This window comes from Oryx dammah, unplaced genomic scaffold (assembly GCF_014754425.2).
Source record: "Oryx dammah isolate SB20612 unplaced genomic scaffold, SCBI_Odam_1.1 HiC_scaffold_5, whole genome shotgun sequence".
Classification (NCBI taxonomy): Eukaryota; Metazoa; Chordata; class Mammalia; order Artiodactyla; family Bovidae; genus Oryx; species Oryx dammah.
In genome coordinates this window covers 91,107,208-91,124,612 of record NW_024070189.1, presented here as the reverse complement: position 1 = coordinate 91,124,612, position 17,405 = coordinate 91,107,208, and the positions used below count along the sequence as shown (strand labels likewise).

General features: G+C 53.9%; 1 protein-coding gene across 4 annotated transcripts in view; it reads left to right on the top strand.

Moving 5' to 3' along the window:
- The window catches only part of RANBP3 (RAN binding protein 3), a 50,935-nt gene that overhangs the window by 8,151 nt on the left and 25,379 nt on the right, over positions 1-17,405 (top strand). For 2 of the 4 annotated variants that reach the window (XM_040242072.1, XM_040242071.1), the window contains exons 2-3: positions 10,526-10,581; positions 15,715-15,903. In XM_040242072.1, the coding sequence (XP_040098006.1) occupies positions 10,526-10,581; positions 15,715-15,903 (245 nt within the window). The remainder of the gene's footprint in view (positions 1-10,525; positions 10,582-15,714; positions 15,904-17,405) is intronic. The other 2 variants (XM_040242074.1, XM_040242073.1) reach the window with 1 other exon arrangement.

Genomic DNA, 17,405 nt, shown 5'->3' with positions numbered 1-17,405 from the left:
AGCTCAGGGCCGGGTCTGTTGGAAGAGTCGGCCTGTCCCAGTGTGCCCACCTCCAGCCACTGAGTCTCAGAGCCTAGCTCATGCTTCCCAGTGGGTCATTCTGACTCCCCGGGCACCTGTTCTCCTGACAGAGATGATAGTGGTTTCTCCACGCCCTGTTCAGGAGGCAAGGCTCACTTTTGCATCGTATTTTAAATGCCTTTGCTAAATTAAACACCCTCCAGGCTGGCCACACTGGATTTCAGGAATTTGTCAGCCCAGAATGAACGTCTGTGTTGTATCTGTCACAGCACAGCAAGCTTGGGCAAAATAGTTCTAGAGAATGCGGCTTCTACCATGGCAGGAGTTAGAAAAGAAGGCCTCCTGTGCTCAGAGGAGAAAGAACCTTTTGCAGCATTGAGTGGCCATTGGGAATCTGAGCACCCAGGGCCTGGGTCACTCATCATCAGTGCCACATGGATGGGACCCCTATTCATGGAGTCTTGTTGTCAGAGTGAGGGTCCAGTCAGCCACTGAGTGAGCGGACCATGCTTCCACAGCCTCGCACGGTCGTTTCAGCCCTCCCCCAGCTCAGACACGGGAGGCTCTGTCCCCAGAACAGTCAGACTCCCATCCACCGGAGATCTCTTCTCCTCACCACCCCCGGTGACCTTATTAAAAACATCCCAGCGCACCAAGATGGGAAAGATTGCCCGAGGACCCCTGCCAGGGTGGGGTGGGATGTGAATGCTGCACCTCCACTCACTCATCACCACACACCCCCTTCCCTCCCCACTCCCCCCCCCCCAGGAGCTCTTGGCTCACTAGGCCTCAGGGTTCTTCCTGCCCTTTGTTCATTCACTCTGAGGGCTCCCCCCCTGCCCGGTTCGCCTGGCTCACTCCCTCACCCACCCAATGCCCCTCTGTGACCCCTGCACGCCTCTGCTTCATGTTTTTCCTTCCTCTTCCCACTAGAAGAGGGCTGTGGCCTCATCCACCTTTCGTCCTGTCTCTGGCCCCTGGGCCGTTGTGGGTGCTCAGGAGGTTGTACTGCTGCAAGCAGGGCTTGGCCGGTGGACTGGCCAATCATCTCGGTGATTCTCTCGGCCTCAGAAGGGTTCCAGGGATTCTGAGAGATGGAGAGTGTGTGGTGAGGTGTCCTTGTGTCCAGGCGGCCCTTGGAAAGGGACTGGCAACTGGAGTTGAGTCCAGGACCCACGCTTTGAGGTGGCGTCCGTGTATCTGCAGTGTCCTGTGTGTAATTAGAGTAAGATAATAATGCCAGCCGCTTGCCGAGCTCTGGATGTGCATCTTTGGGTCCAGTCCTTCTGAACCGACAGAGTGGGGGTCCCATCTGCGCTGACAGACACAGGCATGTGTGGAGAGAGTTCACCTGCAGGGGATCCCAACCCCGGGTGGTGGAGGCCCACCTGAACGCACACAGAACCCACTGCCCGCGTTCCCAGGTTTCCTTGGTTGGTCTGCAGCCTCCGCAGAGGTCTTGTAGTCCTGAGATTGCCCTTGGGGAACTGCCCCGCTTCACGCCCAATCTCAGCTCAGCCGTGCTCTCGTCGCGCCATCTAGTGGTAGAACAGAGAACTGCTGTCGAAGCTGGCTCCCTGGTTTCTTGGTTGCTGTAGGTGAGGTTGCTGACTTTGATTTAGTAATAGGCGAATGGGGTTTTTCTGGGTTTTAAGGCCCAGGGGTATGCACAGTGCAGGGTGTGCCCCAGGATCTTGTAGTCTGAGTGGATGGGGCAAGGATGGGAAGGTCGTAGGGGTCTGCCAGGCCGATAGTTCTAGAAGAGAAGAAGGCAGATGTAGCTTAGCCCGAGAGGTTGTGAGGGACGTGAGGCGGCCAACTTGGAAGTCAGGCTTAGGGTTCTGGTCCCACCCCTGCTATGGGGACCCATCATGACTTAGGGCACCCATCTCTCCAAGGCCTCCCAGTCTGGCTTCGTGATTTGCAAATCAGAGATGATAAATGATTTCTCTGCCATTGGGCTGTGATGACACTGAATGAGATGGAGTGTGTGAAGTGCCAGGGTCTAGGAAGGGCCACTGAACAAATATGAGCCATTTGTTATCCCTGCTGTTGTCAGGGTAAGGTTGGAGCCCTGAGCAGTGGCTTGATTTCAGTATGTGAAGGTAACGGTGTGAGGAAGAGCATTCCAGAAAGAAGGGATAAGATCATCATCTCCCAGCCGTGTGCTCCTGTGGTCTCTGTGAGACCAGTTTAGAGCTGCCTGAGGCAAAACACATTCGAACACCAAAAAAGGAACGAAGGGGCCCACACCCCACAGTGGCTGGGCCGTGGGGCCGCGGAGTCTGCGGTGCATGAGATCAGAGGCGTCGCCTAGCAACAGCATGATGGAGATCAGTTCCATTCTTCACTGGAGAATTAGCTGGTGGACAGTGTTGACACATTGGTGACAAATTCACCTTTATGTTGCTGCACTGAACTGTTTATAATAATTCCTGAGAAAAGAAACGGCTCGAAGGGTTGAGATAGTAAGTATTGGGGGATTAAAGTGGTTGCCACGTATTAACAGACCGTTGTTTGTGCTGGCAAGATGCTTTCCATATTTTTTGCACAGATAAGATTAAGCCACATCAGCCCAGGATTAAAGCTCATTTCGCACAAGTACCTTACTGACATTTTGGTCAAGAATTGTAAGTGGCTTTCCAGATGGGAGCTGTTTCCTGGCAGGTGTTGGAGACATCATTTTAGTAGGGGGATAAACAGAACAGGCCAAGGTAGTCCAGTGTGCTCTCTTGGGTCTACAGTTTCTTCTGTTTAGTTTAACAGACATCCTCAGGCACAGGCAGTCAAGCCGCCACGGGGGGGTGCCAGAGCTTGTCATGGAGCAGCCGCCCGTGGTTTCTGTGTACATACCTCCCTGCACAGCACAGTGGAGAAGGAAAGCCTGCATGCGGGGGGTGAATGTGTGTGTGTTTCCAGCTTAGACAGTGGAAGTGTTACACAGAACATCCCACGGTTACACATTTGACAGATGAAGACGGCGTAGCTTGCCTCTCCGTGGAGCATGCACCTCGGAGTGGGTCTTCATTTTTTCTTTGAGGACCATAAGGATCTGCCCTTGGCTTAACTGCATGCTTGCTCATCCAAAGCAGATGGTCTCGTGACTTGGTGAAAGCCCACCGCTCACCGGCTAGTTTCTTTGGGACTCTTCCAGAGATGTCTGTCTAGAATGTTCACTGTAGCTGCTTTATTCCTGATGTTACTTCTCAAAAGAAAAGCCTCAGTGTCTCAGCTTCGAGGCCCTCCTAAGCGGGAGAGATGGGAGGGAGCAGGCTAGGGTAGTGACTTTCTCCCTTTTGCCCCTGCGGTGCGGGGATAGCAGTGGAGGTCAGGGGCCAGAGTTAGACCTGCCTGGGTCGGAGGCCCAGCCTACCTTGGACAAGTCACTTGGCTTGAGTCTCCGTTTCCTGTTCTGTAAACGAAGGACCTGCCCTTTCAGGTGGTGGTGAAGATTCAGGACAGTGTTGCCAGCAAAGCACTGAGCACCTGCCTGGTCCATCAGTACCCCACAATCAGTGACCACTGATGGGTGAGACCATCTGAGGGTCTGGACACCCCATCGGAGTGTTCTTGCTGTGACTGCATAGCAGAGGCTGGGAGGCGTTTAAAGATGGGTCTCCCAAGACCTGTGTCACCCTGGAGGGTTGGGACACACACCCTTCTACCACGGGGCTGCCACTGCGGTCCAGGCCAGCTCCTTGCATGTGGGCACCTGCCGCCACCCACCCTTTCCCTCGGGACTCCTCCACCGTAGACTGGCTTCAGGTCTGTACCCGCTCCATCCCCCTTTCCTGCTGCGTCCAAAATAGACACACAAGTCATTTTGTTTTAAGGGTTTTGCCACCAGTCAATCTCTGGGCAGAAAAGACACCAGTGAACCCTCCCTGTCCCCTGCCCTGCCTGTAGCGGTGGTGTCAGAAAGCCCACAGTTTTAAATCTGTCAAGCATGACGCTTTGTAAAACTCTTCTCTTCTTTCTGACCCTCCTCACCTCCTCTTTTAGGAGACAGTTTAAGGGGCCCTCTTCCTGACAGAGGTGTCACACAGATAACAGAGGTGCCTTCAGGGTGGGGCTTTTACAGCTTCCCCCACAGGTACCCAGCCATCTGAGGACTTTCCCCCAACCTGGGCCCTGGGTCAGTAGTTTGTGCTTTAGGAGAAGGACCTGGCTCCTCGGTGACCCCTTTCTTACCCAGAGTCCTCCACTCCCAGCCGAGAGGATGGTTTGTGGCCCCTTGGGTCCAGAGGCGGCCTGCACCTCAGGGACCCCCTGACTTCTTCACAGCCATCTTAGTTCCTTTACTCAAGAAAGAAACTACCCGCCTAAGTGTTATCAGTGCTTACCTTCCAGGAGCGTCTCCCCTGGGCCGTGCAGTCATGGGGGGTTGCACCCCGCTCCTCTCACCCCAGGCTGGGGCGTTTCCCACCCTGACCTTCCTCGAGTTCCTCCAGTGTGTCCTCATGCCTCCCTGCTGCTGGCTGCCTGGCCAAGTGCTGCTCCGCCTTCTGCTTAAAGGCACTTCCTCCAGAAGCCTTCCCTGATGGGCTGCTCCTCTGCAGCCTCACCGGCTTGGGTGCCCCAGCCCTGCACTCTGTGCTTCCTCTGTGTTGTAATGTTCAACTAAGTCTGAAGTCGGCTCCTGGCAGGCAGAGGACGTGTCTCTCTGTGTCACCACCGCACCCTAGAAACCCTCTTGAGGCAGGGGTAAGGACTTTCCCTGGCTGGGAGCTAGGATCACAGTTGGGCTGGGGTAGCCCCCTGGGGCCCTGGAGCTGAGGAGGGCTGTGTCGGGGACAGTGGAGGAGGGGTTCAGACCAAGAGCAGCCACCTTGGACTTGGCATCGGCACCTTGGAAAGCTGAGGTGAGGCGGGCACCCCCAGTGCATCCCTGACAGTGGTGCCCACTCTGTCCAGAGGAGGGCCATTCTTCCGGGTGACTTGGGGTTCTGAATCCCGCCCCACTTCACACAGCAGTGCTGACTGCAGTTACCCACTGTTCTCAGGCCTCGTCACAGGTGTTCTTGCAAAGGGTTCCCTGGTCAGATAGCTTTGGGCAACATTTAAAACACCTGGTGGACAGACTCTGCACTAAATAGCATGCATTCGATTAACCTTTTACTGTTTTAGGTCTTTGTGGTGGCCTTAGTCTCTACAAATCTGTGGAGGTGGTTTTCTCTGCACGCATGAAAGGAGAGCTGGGCTGGGATTTCAGGCACTCCCTGGAAGCCTCGTTGCCCCGTCCCCCTTGTTGTTCAGTTGTTATGTTGTGTCTGGACTGCAGCACCCCAGGCTTCCCTGTTCTTCACTATCTCCTGGTGTTTATTCAGACTCATGTCCACTGAGTCAGTGATGCTAGCTAACCATCTCATCCTCTGCTGCCCTCTTCTTCTTTCACCTTCAGTCTTTCCCAGCATCAGGGTCTTTTCCAATGAGTTGGCTCTTCTCATCAGGTGGTCAGAGTATTGTTGCTTCAGCATCAGTTCCTCCAATGAATATTCCAGACTGATTTCCTTTAGGAATGACTGGTTTGACCTCCTTGCAGTCCAAGGGACTCTCGAGAGTCTTTTCCAGCATCACAGTTAAAAAGCATCAGTACTTTGGTGCTCAGCCTTCTTTATGGTCAACTCTCACATCCATACATGACTACTGAAAAAACCATAGCCTTGACTAGACGGATCTTTGTTGGCACAGTGATGTCTCTGCCTTTTTTTATGCTCGCTAGATTTGTCATAGCTTTCCTTCCAAGGAGCAAGTGTCTTTTAAAATTTCATGGCTGCAGTCACTGTCTGAAGTGATTTTGGAGCCCAGGAAAAATAAAATCTATCACTGCTTCCACTTTTTCCCCTTCAATTTGCCATGAAGTGATGGGACTGGATGCCATGATATTAGTGTTTTAAATATTGAGTTTTAAGCCAGCTTTTTCACTCTCCTCTTCACCCTCATCAAGAGTCTCTTTAGTTCCTCTTCACTTTCTGCCATTAGATTGGTATCATCTGCATATGTGACATTGTTGATATTTCTCCAGGTCTTTATTCCAGCTTGTGATTCATTCAGCCTGGCATTTTGTACAATGTATTCTGCATATAAGTTAAATAAGCAGGGTGACAACATACAGACTTGATGTACTCTTTTCCCAGTTGTGAACTAGTCCGTTATTCCATGTTTGGTTCTAACTGCTGCTTTTTGACCTGCGTATAGGTTTTGTCAGGAGACAGGTAGAGTGGTCTGGTATTCCTATCTCTCTAAGAATTTTCCAAGGTTTATTGTGATCTGCACAAAAGCTTTAGCATAGTCAGTGAAGCAGAAGTAGATGTTTTCTGGAATTCCCTAGCTTTCTCTGTGATCCAGCGAATGTTGGCAGTTTGTTCTGGTTCCTCTGCCTTTTCTAAATCCAGCTTACACATCTGGAAGTTCACTTGAGAAAGCAGAGCTGGGCTGGGGTCTCAGGCATACCTTAGGAGCCTTGTTGCCGTTGTCCCCATTCCTTCCCCACGCTGGGATCTCAGTCTCCTGCATGATGGTGCTCATCTGGTGACCGCACAAGTGGTGACGCGGGTCAGTTAAAGACCAGCCTGCCTGGAGGAGGGCACATGCGTGTTGTCGTGGAGTCAGGACTGATCTACAGGTTACAGGCTTGGGGCCCTGAAGTGGATGAGCAGAAATGAAACTCGCGTGGCTCTGGTACTCTGTGTCTTTGGTAGAGAACTGACTGAAGTTCATGACTGCCAAACCTGCCATCCAAGGGGTCTCCCTGGCCCCAGTGTCAGTGTTGCGCTCGCTTTGTGACTGTGTGTCGATCACGTGTCAGGTATGTGTCTGCGTTTGGCTGTGAACACGTAGAGGCTCTCAGGAAGCTTATGGTGCTTATGGTCCAGGGGTAGATGCAGCCGGCAAGCAAATAACCCGCCCCGCCCTGTCCCACCGCCACCTGGAGCCCCCAGGCTCCGCAGTGCCAGGCCGCGTGTACACACACCCCCTCCGCTTTCACGAGATGTTTTACCCTGAAGTTTTCTGCCCCCAGTTTCCTTGTCCTCGTTTTTCCCATGGTGCCTTGCACCGAGTAAGGGCTTCATCTGCCTATGTGATTACGTGGCAGCTGGCACTCCCACAGGAAGAAGGGCACGGGGGGTTCAGTGCAGACATGACGGACAGTTCTCACCCTCCACACACAGGGTCGTGGGGGCACAAAGCTATTCTGGGGGCTGTCTGTGGTCCCTCAGACTCCCTGACAGGCAGCCTTGGTGTCACCCATGCAGATACAAGCCAGAGCAGGCTTCAGGAGCCCAGTTCAAACTGGGAGCTTCCCAGGGGAAGCAGCGTCTGTACCTGGGGAAGAGAAGGCGAGACTCTTCCCGGCAGAGGGACTAAGCCGGGCGAAAGTCCCAAAGTGACAGAAGCGTGGGGCACGCGGGGACCAGGGCTCATCAGTGTCCCAGTCGTGGTTGGCGGGGCTGGCCTGTTCAGAGGGCCTGTGCCTCAAGTTGGGGAGGAAGTTGCCAGGTTGTAAGCGTGAGTTTCGCACCAGTGGTTTCGGCGGCCACCCCAAGGGGTGAGGGTAGAGGCGGGAAAAGACGGGAGATCTCAGCTGCAACCGTGGAGGTAAGGAGGCCGGATCCACTCACAGAGCACAGAGCCCTCTGTGCCCCTCGCTGCCCTCTGCCCCCAGCTGCTCCAGAAGGCACTGGGCAGGCCCTGTGAGCCACAGCCAGCCTCCTGCTGAAACCAGTTCCACTCCCACCCCGCCTTGGGGGTCCCCAGGCAGCCCCTCCCGGGGGCCTCTAGTCACAGCACCAGGGAGCTCTTCCTCTGCTATCTGCATGCTGCTTCTCCGTCTCAGGCCCTCCTACAGCCCAGCATGGCGTTCATTTTCTCAGTGCCCCTCCCCTTATTCGTCCCTCCCTCAGTTACTTGTTGAGTCCCTTCAGGGTGCCCAGGACTGTTTTCAGGCTTTGGGACAGGAGGGGAGCAAGGCAAGGCCTCCCATCTCATGGAGTTGGTGTCTTACTCTGGCTGACAGGCCCTAACCCTGCGCGCATACACACACAGTGTGACAGGTGCAGCACACACAGACACACAGACACAGAGACACAGACACACACACACACACAGAGACACACACAGAGACACACACACACACACAGTGTGACAGGTGGTGGTGGTGCTGTGAGAGCAACCAGGCATCCTGTCTTCCCTGGGAGGCCCGTCCCGGGTTTCTTCTCCAGGCAACTGTGTGTTTAGTGAGGTCTGCAGTGGCTAGGCTTCCCCTTTCAGGCCAGAGATGCTTAGAGACCAGGGGCAGAAATCAAGCTCAGGCTGGCTTAAGCAAAAGTCAACATTTGCTGGCTTAACTGAAGAGTCAGGGTGGGAGGTGGGGTTAGCTTTGGGCCTGCTGACTGGGGGCCTCCAGCCCAGCCTCCAGGGCTCCGCTTCCTTCTCCACCCCCAGCTTTGCTCCCAGCTGCGTTGGCTTGGCTCCAGCTTCCCTTGTGGCGACACTTGGCCGCTGGCAGCCCCGGGGTCCTCTCCTACCAGCTTAGCAGCCCCAGCAGAGCGAGGGGGCCCCTTCCCCGGCAGCTCTGGCAAAAGTCCCGGGCCTGAGTGCCATCACTGCCAGCCGTCTGGCCTCGCTGCCGTGCCTGGTGCCCCCTAGGGCCGTGGCAAACAGCATCTCCCCTCTGGCCTGGAGCCAGGGCTGTAGGAAGTGGGCCTTGGGCTGATGCCAGCTCCTTCCTGCATGCCCCCAGCCTTGCAGCTGGCCTGGAGTGGAATGCGGAAGTAAGGCTGGGACCCGGGCCCGCAGCCCTCGATGTCAGGCTGGTCGGGCAAAGGGCAGTGGCAGGTGTCTGGCCATCCCGTGGTAGACGTGTGTGTGGAAAAGCTGCTGCTGTCCCCAGAGTCCCTGCAGCTCACCTTCGCTGTCACTTACTGTCCAGCAGTAGGGCACGTTCGTTCTTCTTCGTTTACCTGGGTTTGTGGAGCTACACATCTGTGCTGGGAGACCCTTCCACGCCCCCCACTCTCCTGCCCTGTGGCACTGCAGTCTCTAAGCTGTCACTTACCCCAGTGGTGGCGGCGTGGGCTGCGTCTGGTGAGGACTGTCGTGGTGAATCTGACTCAGGTGCCAGAGTGAGTGAGGCAGTGGAGGAAACGGTCACCATCAGTGGGCCATGTTCCCAAAGTGCAGATGGGCGTCCGTCCTGCTCCTCCGTGGCGTGGGAGTTTTGGGGGTGGAGCGGGCACAGTGTTCTGTGGCCATCTCCTCACACCTCCTCCCCGCCCCCCCTCTTCAGTATGGGTGGTCGCCTTCGCCCCTTCCCCACACTCTGGTCTGTGCTTTCCTCCCCCACCCCCTTCACAACTGCCCCACCTCCTTACATCGCCACCATCTGCCTCTCAGGCTGCCCGTCACCTCAGGAGCCGCCTTCACACCTGTCCCTCCATTCCAGGCTCCTCTGCTGAGGCTTCAGTGCAGCCTCCTCTCCCAAGATGCCCCAGACCCTATCCTCCGACCAGGTGCCTGCGAGTGCCCTCGTGGCCTGCAAACCGCACACCCATCCTGCCGGGTAAAGGCTGTGCTAGTGCGGGTTCCTGGCTCAGCCCAGGACTCAGGCAGGGGAAGGGCTGTGCAGATGCTGCCCAAGTTCATAACAACACCCCCCGGCCCTGCTTCCCATCCGTGCCACCCCCCACAGGGCTCAGGAGCACACCCAGAGCCCTGCACTCAGGCCCCAGACAGAAAGGCGGTGCCCGCTCCGGCGGATGGCAGAGGGCCAGGGACGTGGCCCCTCGGACGGAAGACCAGTGGTGCTGGCTGAGGACAACCGGCGGCAGCCGTCTCCTGGCCCAGTGACAGCGCCCCTGGGCTTCTCCCTCCAGCAGCGGCTGTGCAGGCTGGGCTTCTCAGTCCTCACAGCTCCACGCTCTTCCCTAACTCCTCACAGCCCCACTCTCTTCCCTGACTCCTCACAGCCCCACACTCTTCCCTAACTCCTCACAGCCCCACGCTCTTCCCTAACTCCTCACAGCCCCACACTCTTCCCTAACTCCTCACAGCCCCACGCTCTTCCCTAACTCCTCACAGCCCCACACTCTTCCCTAACACACCCCGGTGGGACGCAGAGCTGACTTGAGCACAGTAATCCTCCAAAGAGCGTGTGCCTCGTGGGCAGAGGTTGTGGATGGGTTGCCCCTGGCCCCAGCTGGCCTGCAGATTTGAAAACAAACATTTTAAACCTACGAACTGCCCAGTGACATGGCCGTTCTAAGCCAGTCTCGAAACCGTTTATTGGTGTGTACATGCACACAGAAAGATGCACATAGCTTTACACGCTGAACACTATGCATTTATATCGAGAAACTGTTTTCTAGGTGATCCGATGATCATTCGAGTTACTAGTTTTATATTGGATTTGTGTTTTGTTTTTAACTTATCACAAACAAATGTAGCTGTGTTTACTGTATGAATATAGTGTTGGGGGGAAAAACACCAATTTTTCTTTTTGCAGAAAAGCCTGCCATTGCTCCGCCTGTCTTTGTGTTTCAGAAGGAGAAAGGACAAAAGGTAAGGGGCCGGTATGTTCTCCCATCCCCTCGTCCCCCCCCACCTCCCCCCGAAGGTCGCAGCGCCGCCATGGGGCTCAGGGAAGAAGGCCTGGTGGCCTTAGGTTTACCATGGCCCAGGGTTAACAGACGGTGCGTGGACAGGGCTCAGAGACCCTGTTAAGAAACAGAGAGAGAGCGCTTCCTTCTAATTCAGTGTTGAAGTACTGCTGTGCATCAGGGAACCTGGTAGGAGGGAGGGAAGGTGGGAGGAGAGGGGAGGAGCGGGAGCAGTGCTGAGTAAGGAAAAACAGGACCTTTACCGTGTTTAGGGGAGTTTTTGGCCCCAGCCAACTTGGCGTAAGTGCATTTAGAATAATTGGCAGCCGGCTTGCATCATGTGTTCGCTGCCTGTCCTTAAAGGTTGCTTTACGTTTCTGCTTGGCTCTGTTGTTGGAGATACTTCACCAAATTCATGGTGAAGAGCTCGCGCGCCTGGAGGGTGAGGCGGTGCCTTCCCATGTGTGGTCCTTGTCATGTATGGTTGTTCACCTTGAAGTCAGCAGGCCATGTCCCTCCCTGATGGGGCAGTGTGGAAGGTTGGGCTTGTCTCGAGTTAGTCCATGTTCTGTGGTGACCCAGGGGTATATGGGGACTCCCCCTATTTGTCAAAAAAAAAAAAGTGCCTGTCTTCGTGCCCGGGGACAGCAGGTGTGATGTCGTGGCCACGGCAAGGTCTCAGAGTGACCTCTGCACTGAGTTGATACCAGTATTCTGAAATCTGTGTGTGTCTCGTCAGTGAGGACAGCCTCTGAGGGGCCCCTCGGCTCTGGACTCATGACCCACAGACCAGGTGGGTCCTCCCGAAGGTGACTGGCTCTGAGGCTGGGGGCTGCTGGCAGCCGAGCCGCTGCCTGTAGACCCTGCCCCATGGTCTGAGAAGAGGCCAGTCTTCTTCCTGTGCGCGGTACACTGTTCAAGGGCTGTGGGGAACGGTGCTATTGTGGGGGCAGAGGTGGGGAGGAGAGGCAGCTGCCCTGAGACCCCCACACCCCTTGCAGGGTGTTTTCTGTGTTATCTGCTGGGCTTGTTCTCGCATGAATCTTTCCCATTGTCAGTTCTTCTGCTGAGGAATCAGAAAACACAAGAAAAGGTTCTTCCCTTTTTGCTTCTGTTTCCTGGGTCATGCTTTCTAGGTCCATCAGCCTCAGCTGCCTCCTCCCCATTGGGCCCTAACCAATACATACAGTTTAGTTTCACGTGCTTTTATCACTTGTCCTTTGGAAGTTCAGCCTCTGTGAAGGGGCTGATGTGTTTCTTCTGGCTTTTAGAAGTAAACGTGTTTGGTTTCTGCTTCAGATATGAAAGTCACTTATTTTACTCAGGCTTTCCATAAAATCGGGACTTTCTAGAATTTTGAATTTTACTGTGATTCTCTTTTGAACCACTTTTAGATTATCAACAAACTAAGGGCTGTCATAACTGTTTTTGTTAATAAAACTTTATTGGCGCACAGCCCCACCCAGTGTGTACTGGGAGTTGTGGCTGCTCTCTCCCTGTCAGCTGCAGCATGAAGGAGTTTGGACTGAGACCAGGCAGCCTGCAGATTCAAACATATTCAGCACCTGGCCCTTTACAGAAAAAACGGTTGGCAACCCAGATTTGAAACAAGTAATTGAAATAGCTAATTCTGAAGACTTTCCAACAATCAGCAGGATGAAAAACTAAAGTGTAACGTTTATTCAGCTGAATTTAAAATGCTTTTAAAATTACTAATTCTTATTTCAGTACTGTTTTCATGGTTGAGATGGCTCTGTTGCTTTGTCTATTCAAAAGGCCAAGTTACACTCATTACCTTCAGAAGGTTGATTCTAGTTATGCGAACAGGGTAAGTTTGAACCTGAAGAGTTGCCAACAGGATGCTCATCCTCATGAAAACGTGCACCTCCAAATATTGACTCGGTGCCAGCTCTAAATGGGCTTCTAAAAATAGCTGACCGTCAGCTCTTCAGATTCCGGCTCTCCGCTACTGTCATACTTGTGTGACAAGATCACTGGAAGGGCGTGGAAAACCTCTGCAGCAGAGGCCAGGGGAGTCTGTGTATTCATCAAGGCCCATGTCTGAGCTGCCGAGTAGGCGGCTGCCCAGTAGACATGGGGCCTCCTCCTTCTCTGCTGCTTGTGACCACTCGGGCATCAGGCGGGAAGGACGTGAAGAGGCCCGGACAGCTGGCCTGGTGTCTGTGTGGCCCCCGGGGCTGGGGCAAGGTGGGTCTGCAAGGAGCAGCCACCATGCCTTCCTGGGGCCCCCTCTGGTTTCCCGTCCTGCTGCCATCTCAGCCCTCCCTGCTCACACCACAGGGTTGGGAAACAACAGGCTGCTGTTATTTTTTTCCAAGTGAGCTTTTTTGCCCTTTTTCAACTTTCTGTTCTGAAATTTTTGTCAAGTCCTCAGAGAAATTAAAAGAATGGTACCATGGACTGGACCCTTGGGAAGCCACCTTGGGTAGGCTTCACTGTTAACATCATTATCATAAATGCTGCTGCTAAGTCGCTTCAGTTGTGTCTGACTCTGTGCAACCCCATAGACGGCAGCCCGTCAGGCTCCCCCGTCCCTGGGATTCTCCAGGCAAGAACACTGGAGTGGGTTGCCATTTCCTTCTCCAGTGCATGAAAGTGAAGGTGCTCAGTCATGTCCGACTCTTAGCGACCCCATGGACTGCAGCCCACCAGGCTCTAGAAACACTCAGCTGTCAGTTGTGCCCCCTGACGGCTCTCCCTTAAAGACAGTTGTCTCCTCGGAATTCCTCCCCACAGCCCCAGTGCCATGGTCACGCCTGAGAGAGTGACCATTAATTCAGAAACATCCTGTAACATATTTAGTCCAGATGGAAACGGTCCTAAGTGCCACCCGCACAGCTATTTTCTGAGCCACTTTTGGATCCACAGAGATCAAGGAGTCCCATTGTCGCCTGTGGGCCCATTCCCTTCTTCTGGTGGGTAATCCGTAAACCGCTAGTGCACCCATGGGATGTACTCCAGGAGCCCCCAGTCCCCTTCAGAGGCCCAGCTGTTATTACCAAATCATGATCAAGATAAAAGATTGGAAACTGAGAAGAAAAAAGTTAGGCTGCCAGCCCAGGCATTTTTGGTGCTGGTTTGGTGATCAAACCACCTAGGATTTTCTGTCTGTCCCGTAGACAAGGTTTGAGTTGCCTTCACAGCAAACCACAGATCGGTGGCCTGCCGGTGGCGTCCCTGGGTCTTGGGAAGAGTCCTCAGATCCTCCCATCGTTCTGTGTTAGAGCCTCGGGCAGCTGGAACTGCAGTCTTGATGCCAAAACCCAGACCAAATGCAAGAGCCTTTCCTGTCGCTTCCCTATGCCCGAACTTCCTCAAGATGGCGCTCTTCACAAGATGCTTGCGTTTCCACGCGTTTGTGTTTTAGGGGCAAAAATGAAACCTTCTTAACTGCCTTGAATGAAGACAGTTTTTTTCTTTTAAACAGGAAGAGAATTTGAATCTCCTTCTGTGGGTTGTTACACTGTTTGTGATAACTGAAGGTTCCTTTCATTTACTTTATCTTCCAAATATTTGTTAATCTGAAGGCAGAAGACTTTGGGGTTGCCGTGGCAGAATAAAGACAAAAAGCAGTTTAGTAAAAAGACAGAAAGCAGTTACAACAGCAGTCTGCTGTTGGGCAGAAAGCAGGATGTCTCTGACAATGCTGGGCGCTTACTCTGTGTGTAACAAGCGTGTTCTGTGTGTGTGGCTTTTTGTCAGCCATCTGTATTTTAGGATGATGTTAAAGGCTGCCAAAATCCCAGTGTCTGACTTTAACAAACATGTTGAAAACCTACAGGCTCTTTAGAGCTTACTTTCCTTGTCCAGAAGAAATACTCAAGACCCTAGGAGAAAATGCTGGGGTGGCATTTGTATTTCTTTTTGTTTCTCTGGTATAAACTTCATCTCTGCCATACGTGAGGGCATTTGAACTTTTCTGTTCGAAAAGTGGGGATTGTTTTAAAAACCCTAGTTGTTCTGTATACAGATGGACAGTCTCCCATGGAGCTCTGGGTTTGTCCCCTCTGGCTGGGTGTCCAGTGCTGGCCGCACAGCAGCAGCAGGCAGGTGTGGGGCCCCGCCTCGGCCCCCGGCACAAGTTGGAAGAGGAGCCTGAGGAGGAAGGGGTTTACGTCTGTGATCTCCCTGCATAAGAAGAGTCCATTTGGGTGACTTTCAGACATGTGGATGTGTTAACGTCACGTGGCTTTTGCTTTTCCAAGAGTGTTTGAACGTTCTCTTAAATCTTTTATGTAGTTGCTTTCATCCAGCAGGCTCACACATTTAAAAATAGTCCCGAGTCTTGTCTAAAGAGGGTTCAGTCACTTCACAGGCAGGAGGAATGTGGCTGCGTCTACAGGGAGACAGGGTGGCCCCATTGTCATTCAGTTCACAAAGTGAGAGAAGCCTGTGGTGGATGAGGTTTGGGGACCAGAGCCCACCTGTTGGATCCAGGCCACCAGCTTTGCAACAAGCCACTTCCATAGAAGCCCCTCCTGAACCCCAAGAACTGCCTCAGAGGATTCCGGCTTCCCCTTACCCTGGCTGTTTTCTAGATCAGGCTTGGCCCGGGAGACTCCTAGGCCGAGGGGCTCTCTCCTTCAGCCAGACCTCCACCCAGCTTGCTGGGTCCCCGACGCTTGGACACTTGCACTCGCTGAGCAGGAATGCGTTTCCTTCCTCTCGGGTTTACCGGCACAGATGGGAGGTGCTGCCGGGGCTGCAGCTCCTGCTGAAGCCCCAGTCCCAGCGGCCAGACACGGTGCTGGCACTCACCCACCTTCCTGAGTTGTCTGAGTGGATGGGACCGTTTCCTCATGGCTGCCACCAGCAGAGGAGCTTCATGCCGCAGAGGCCGCCTGCCAGTTTTCAAAACCTGGGTCCGACTTCCTGGACACCTTAGGAAGTGCCAAGTCTGACACTTGGCCCATGTCACCGCCCTCTGACAGCATGGAGGGCCAGCTCTCTTGGCCCGATGTCCCTCCCGGGCAGGAGCGTCAGGAGATGCTCAACCTTTGAATCCCACCCCCTCCCCTGCCCCGCATTGCAGGCTTTGTTTACATTGAAGGAAAATTGTCTTTTTTGCTCCCAGTCCTCTGCAGAGCAAAAAGACTTGTCGGATTCGGGAGAGGAGCCTCGGGGGGAGGCTGAGGCCCCCCACCATGGCACGGGTCACCCCGAGTCAGCTGGTGAGCATGCCCTAGAGCTTCCTGCCCCCGCTAGCGCTTTGGCCCGCGCTCCCGAAGCCCAGCTTCTTCCTTTTCCACGAGAACTGGCAGGGGTAAGTCCGCCTCCCCCTGGCATCCCCCAGCCTGGGGCTCCCAACCCAGACCGGCCCCTCCCCCTCGGCCCTTACATCCAGACCCCAGGTCGCCAGCAGCTGGCGACAACTGAAAAGATGAGAAGGCTCTCTTCGGCGCCCTTTAATTCCCGCTGCCAAAAAGTCAGCAAGGAGCACGTCCCCTTCTATGCTGAGACCTTTCTAGTCAGGGGAACATTCATCCACAGCCTGCACCTAATCCTGTTAGTGAAAGAAGCAAAGGGTCAGAAGAGGACTTGAGGAGCAGGGTAGAACTCTCCACCTCCAATTCAGCCCCTTCTCCCTCCTTCCGTTTTTCCGTCTCTCCTGAATTCGGGCTTTCAAATTCAGTATCTTAGAAACACGAAAGGCTCAAGCTTCCTTGATCTGTAGGAAAAGGTGTCTAATGCCTGTTGCTTTGCAAGACCAGTTGTGTCTGGACTGTGGTTGGGCTGTGAACTGCTTGTCTTCAATCAAAGCAGGAAGAAGAGCTGCTTCCTTTGAATCGGAGGGAGCCCCCTGAGCCCTTTTTCTTTGTATTCAGAAGGCTTTGGAAGATTATAGGTGGAGAAGACTGTGAATTCTCCAGAACAAGAAATGTCTGGAGTTTTTGGAGTTTGATAAATTGGGAAAGGTAAACATTATCCTCCATTCAGGATCGAAAGCTTCATCCTCTCGGTACCTAGTGGCAGAGCCCCCCGTTCCCACATCAGGGAAAAGTGACTCAAGAGAACAGGATCCCACCCCACCACATGGCACCCAGGGCATCACAGCCCCAGCCCTCTCCCAGACCTTTAGTGATTCCTTGTGTCACAGCACCAGTCTCCCATGTCCTTGAGGAAACCATTGAAATTCAGCTAGAGCTGCCAGACCCTGGGATTCACAGAAAGAAGTGATGTTCAGCCAAGTGAGGCTGGAGCCAAATCTTAACATTTGGAGGAATCAGTGTGTGGTGGAAAAAGAAGAACCATTCTGTCCCTGTTGGGGGCTATCCTTCGTGGCCTGGAAGGGGGCTTGACGGAAGGAAGCCCAGGGAAGATTCCAATCTGAGGTCCCCACTTGAGGGCCAAGAGCAGGAATTCAGAGGCAGTCATTTTCTGGGTTGGGCAAGAGCAGCTGCTGGAACCTTCTCCTGAGTCAGGTGACAGCAGGCACATGTTCCCAGTTCCCTGAGAACAGGTGGTCTTTGTGAGGATCTGCCCAGGAAACGGGGCCCCTCCACTGCTGTCTGGGTTGAAGAGCGCAACTTACGGAGAACCTCCAGCTGCAGAGGTCGAGGGTTTTCTGTGGAGGGTGGCAAATGGTAGAGGTGGCATCACGGCAGCGGCCCTTCCAGAAGCCAGGCTCTTTCAGACCCCTTTCTGCTAATGCCTGTGAGACAGGGCCTCGCCTTCTCTCTATGGCCAGTCCAGATGCCGATTTCTGAGGCCTGGCCAACAGAACTCAGCTTCTCAATTCTTGTGGACTGTAGGTCAGAAGCTCTA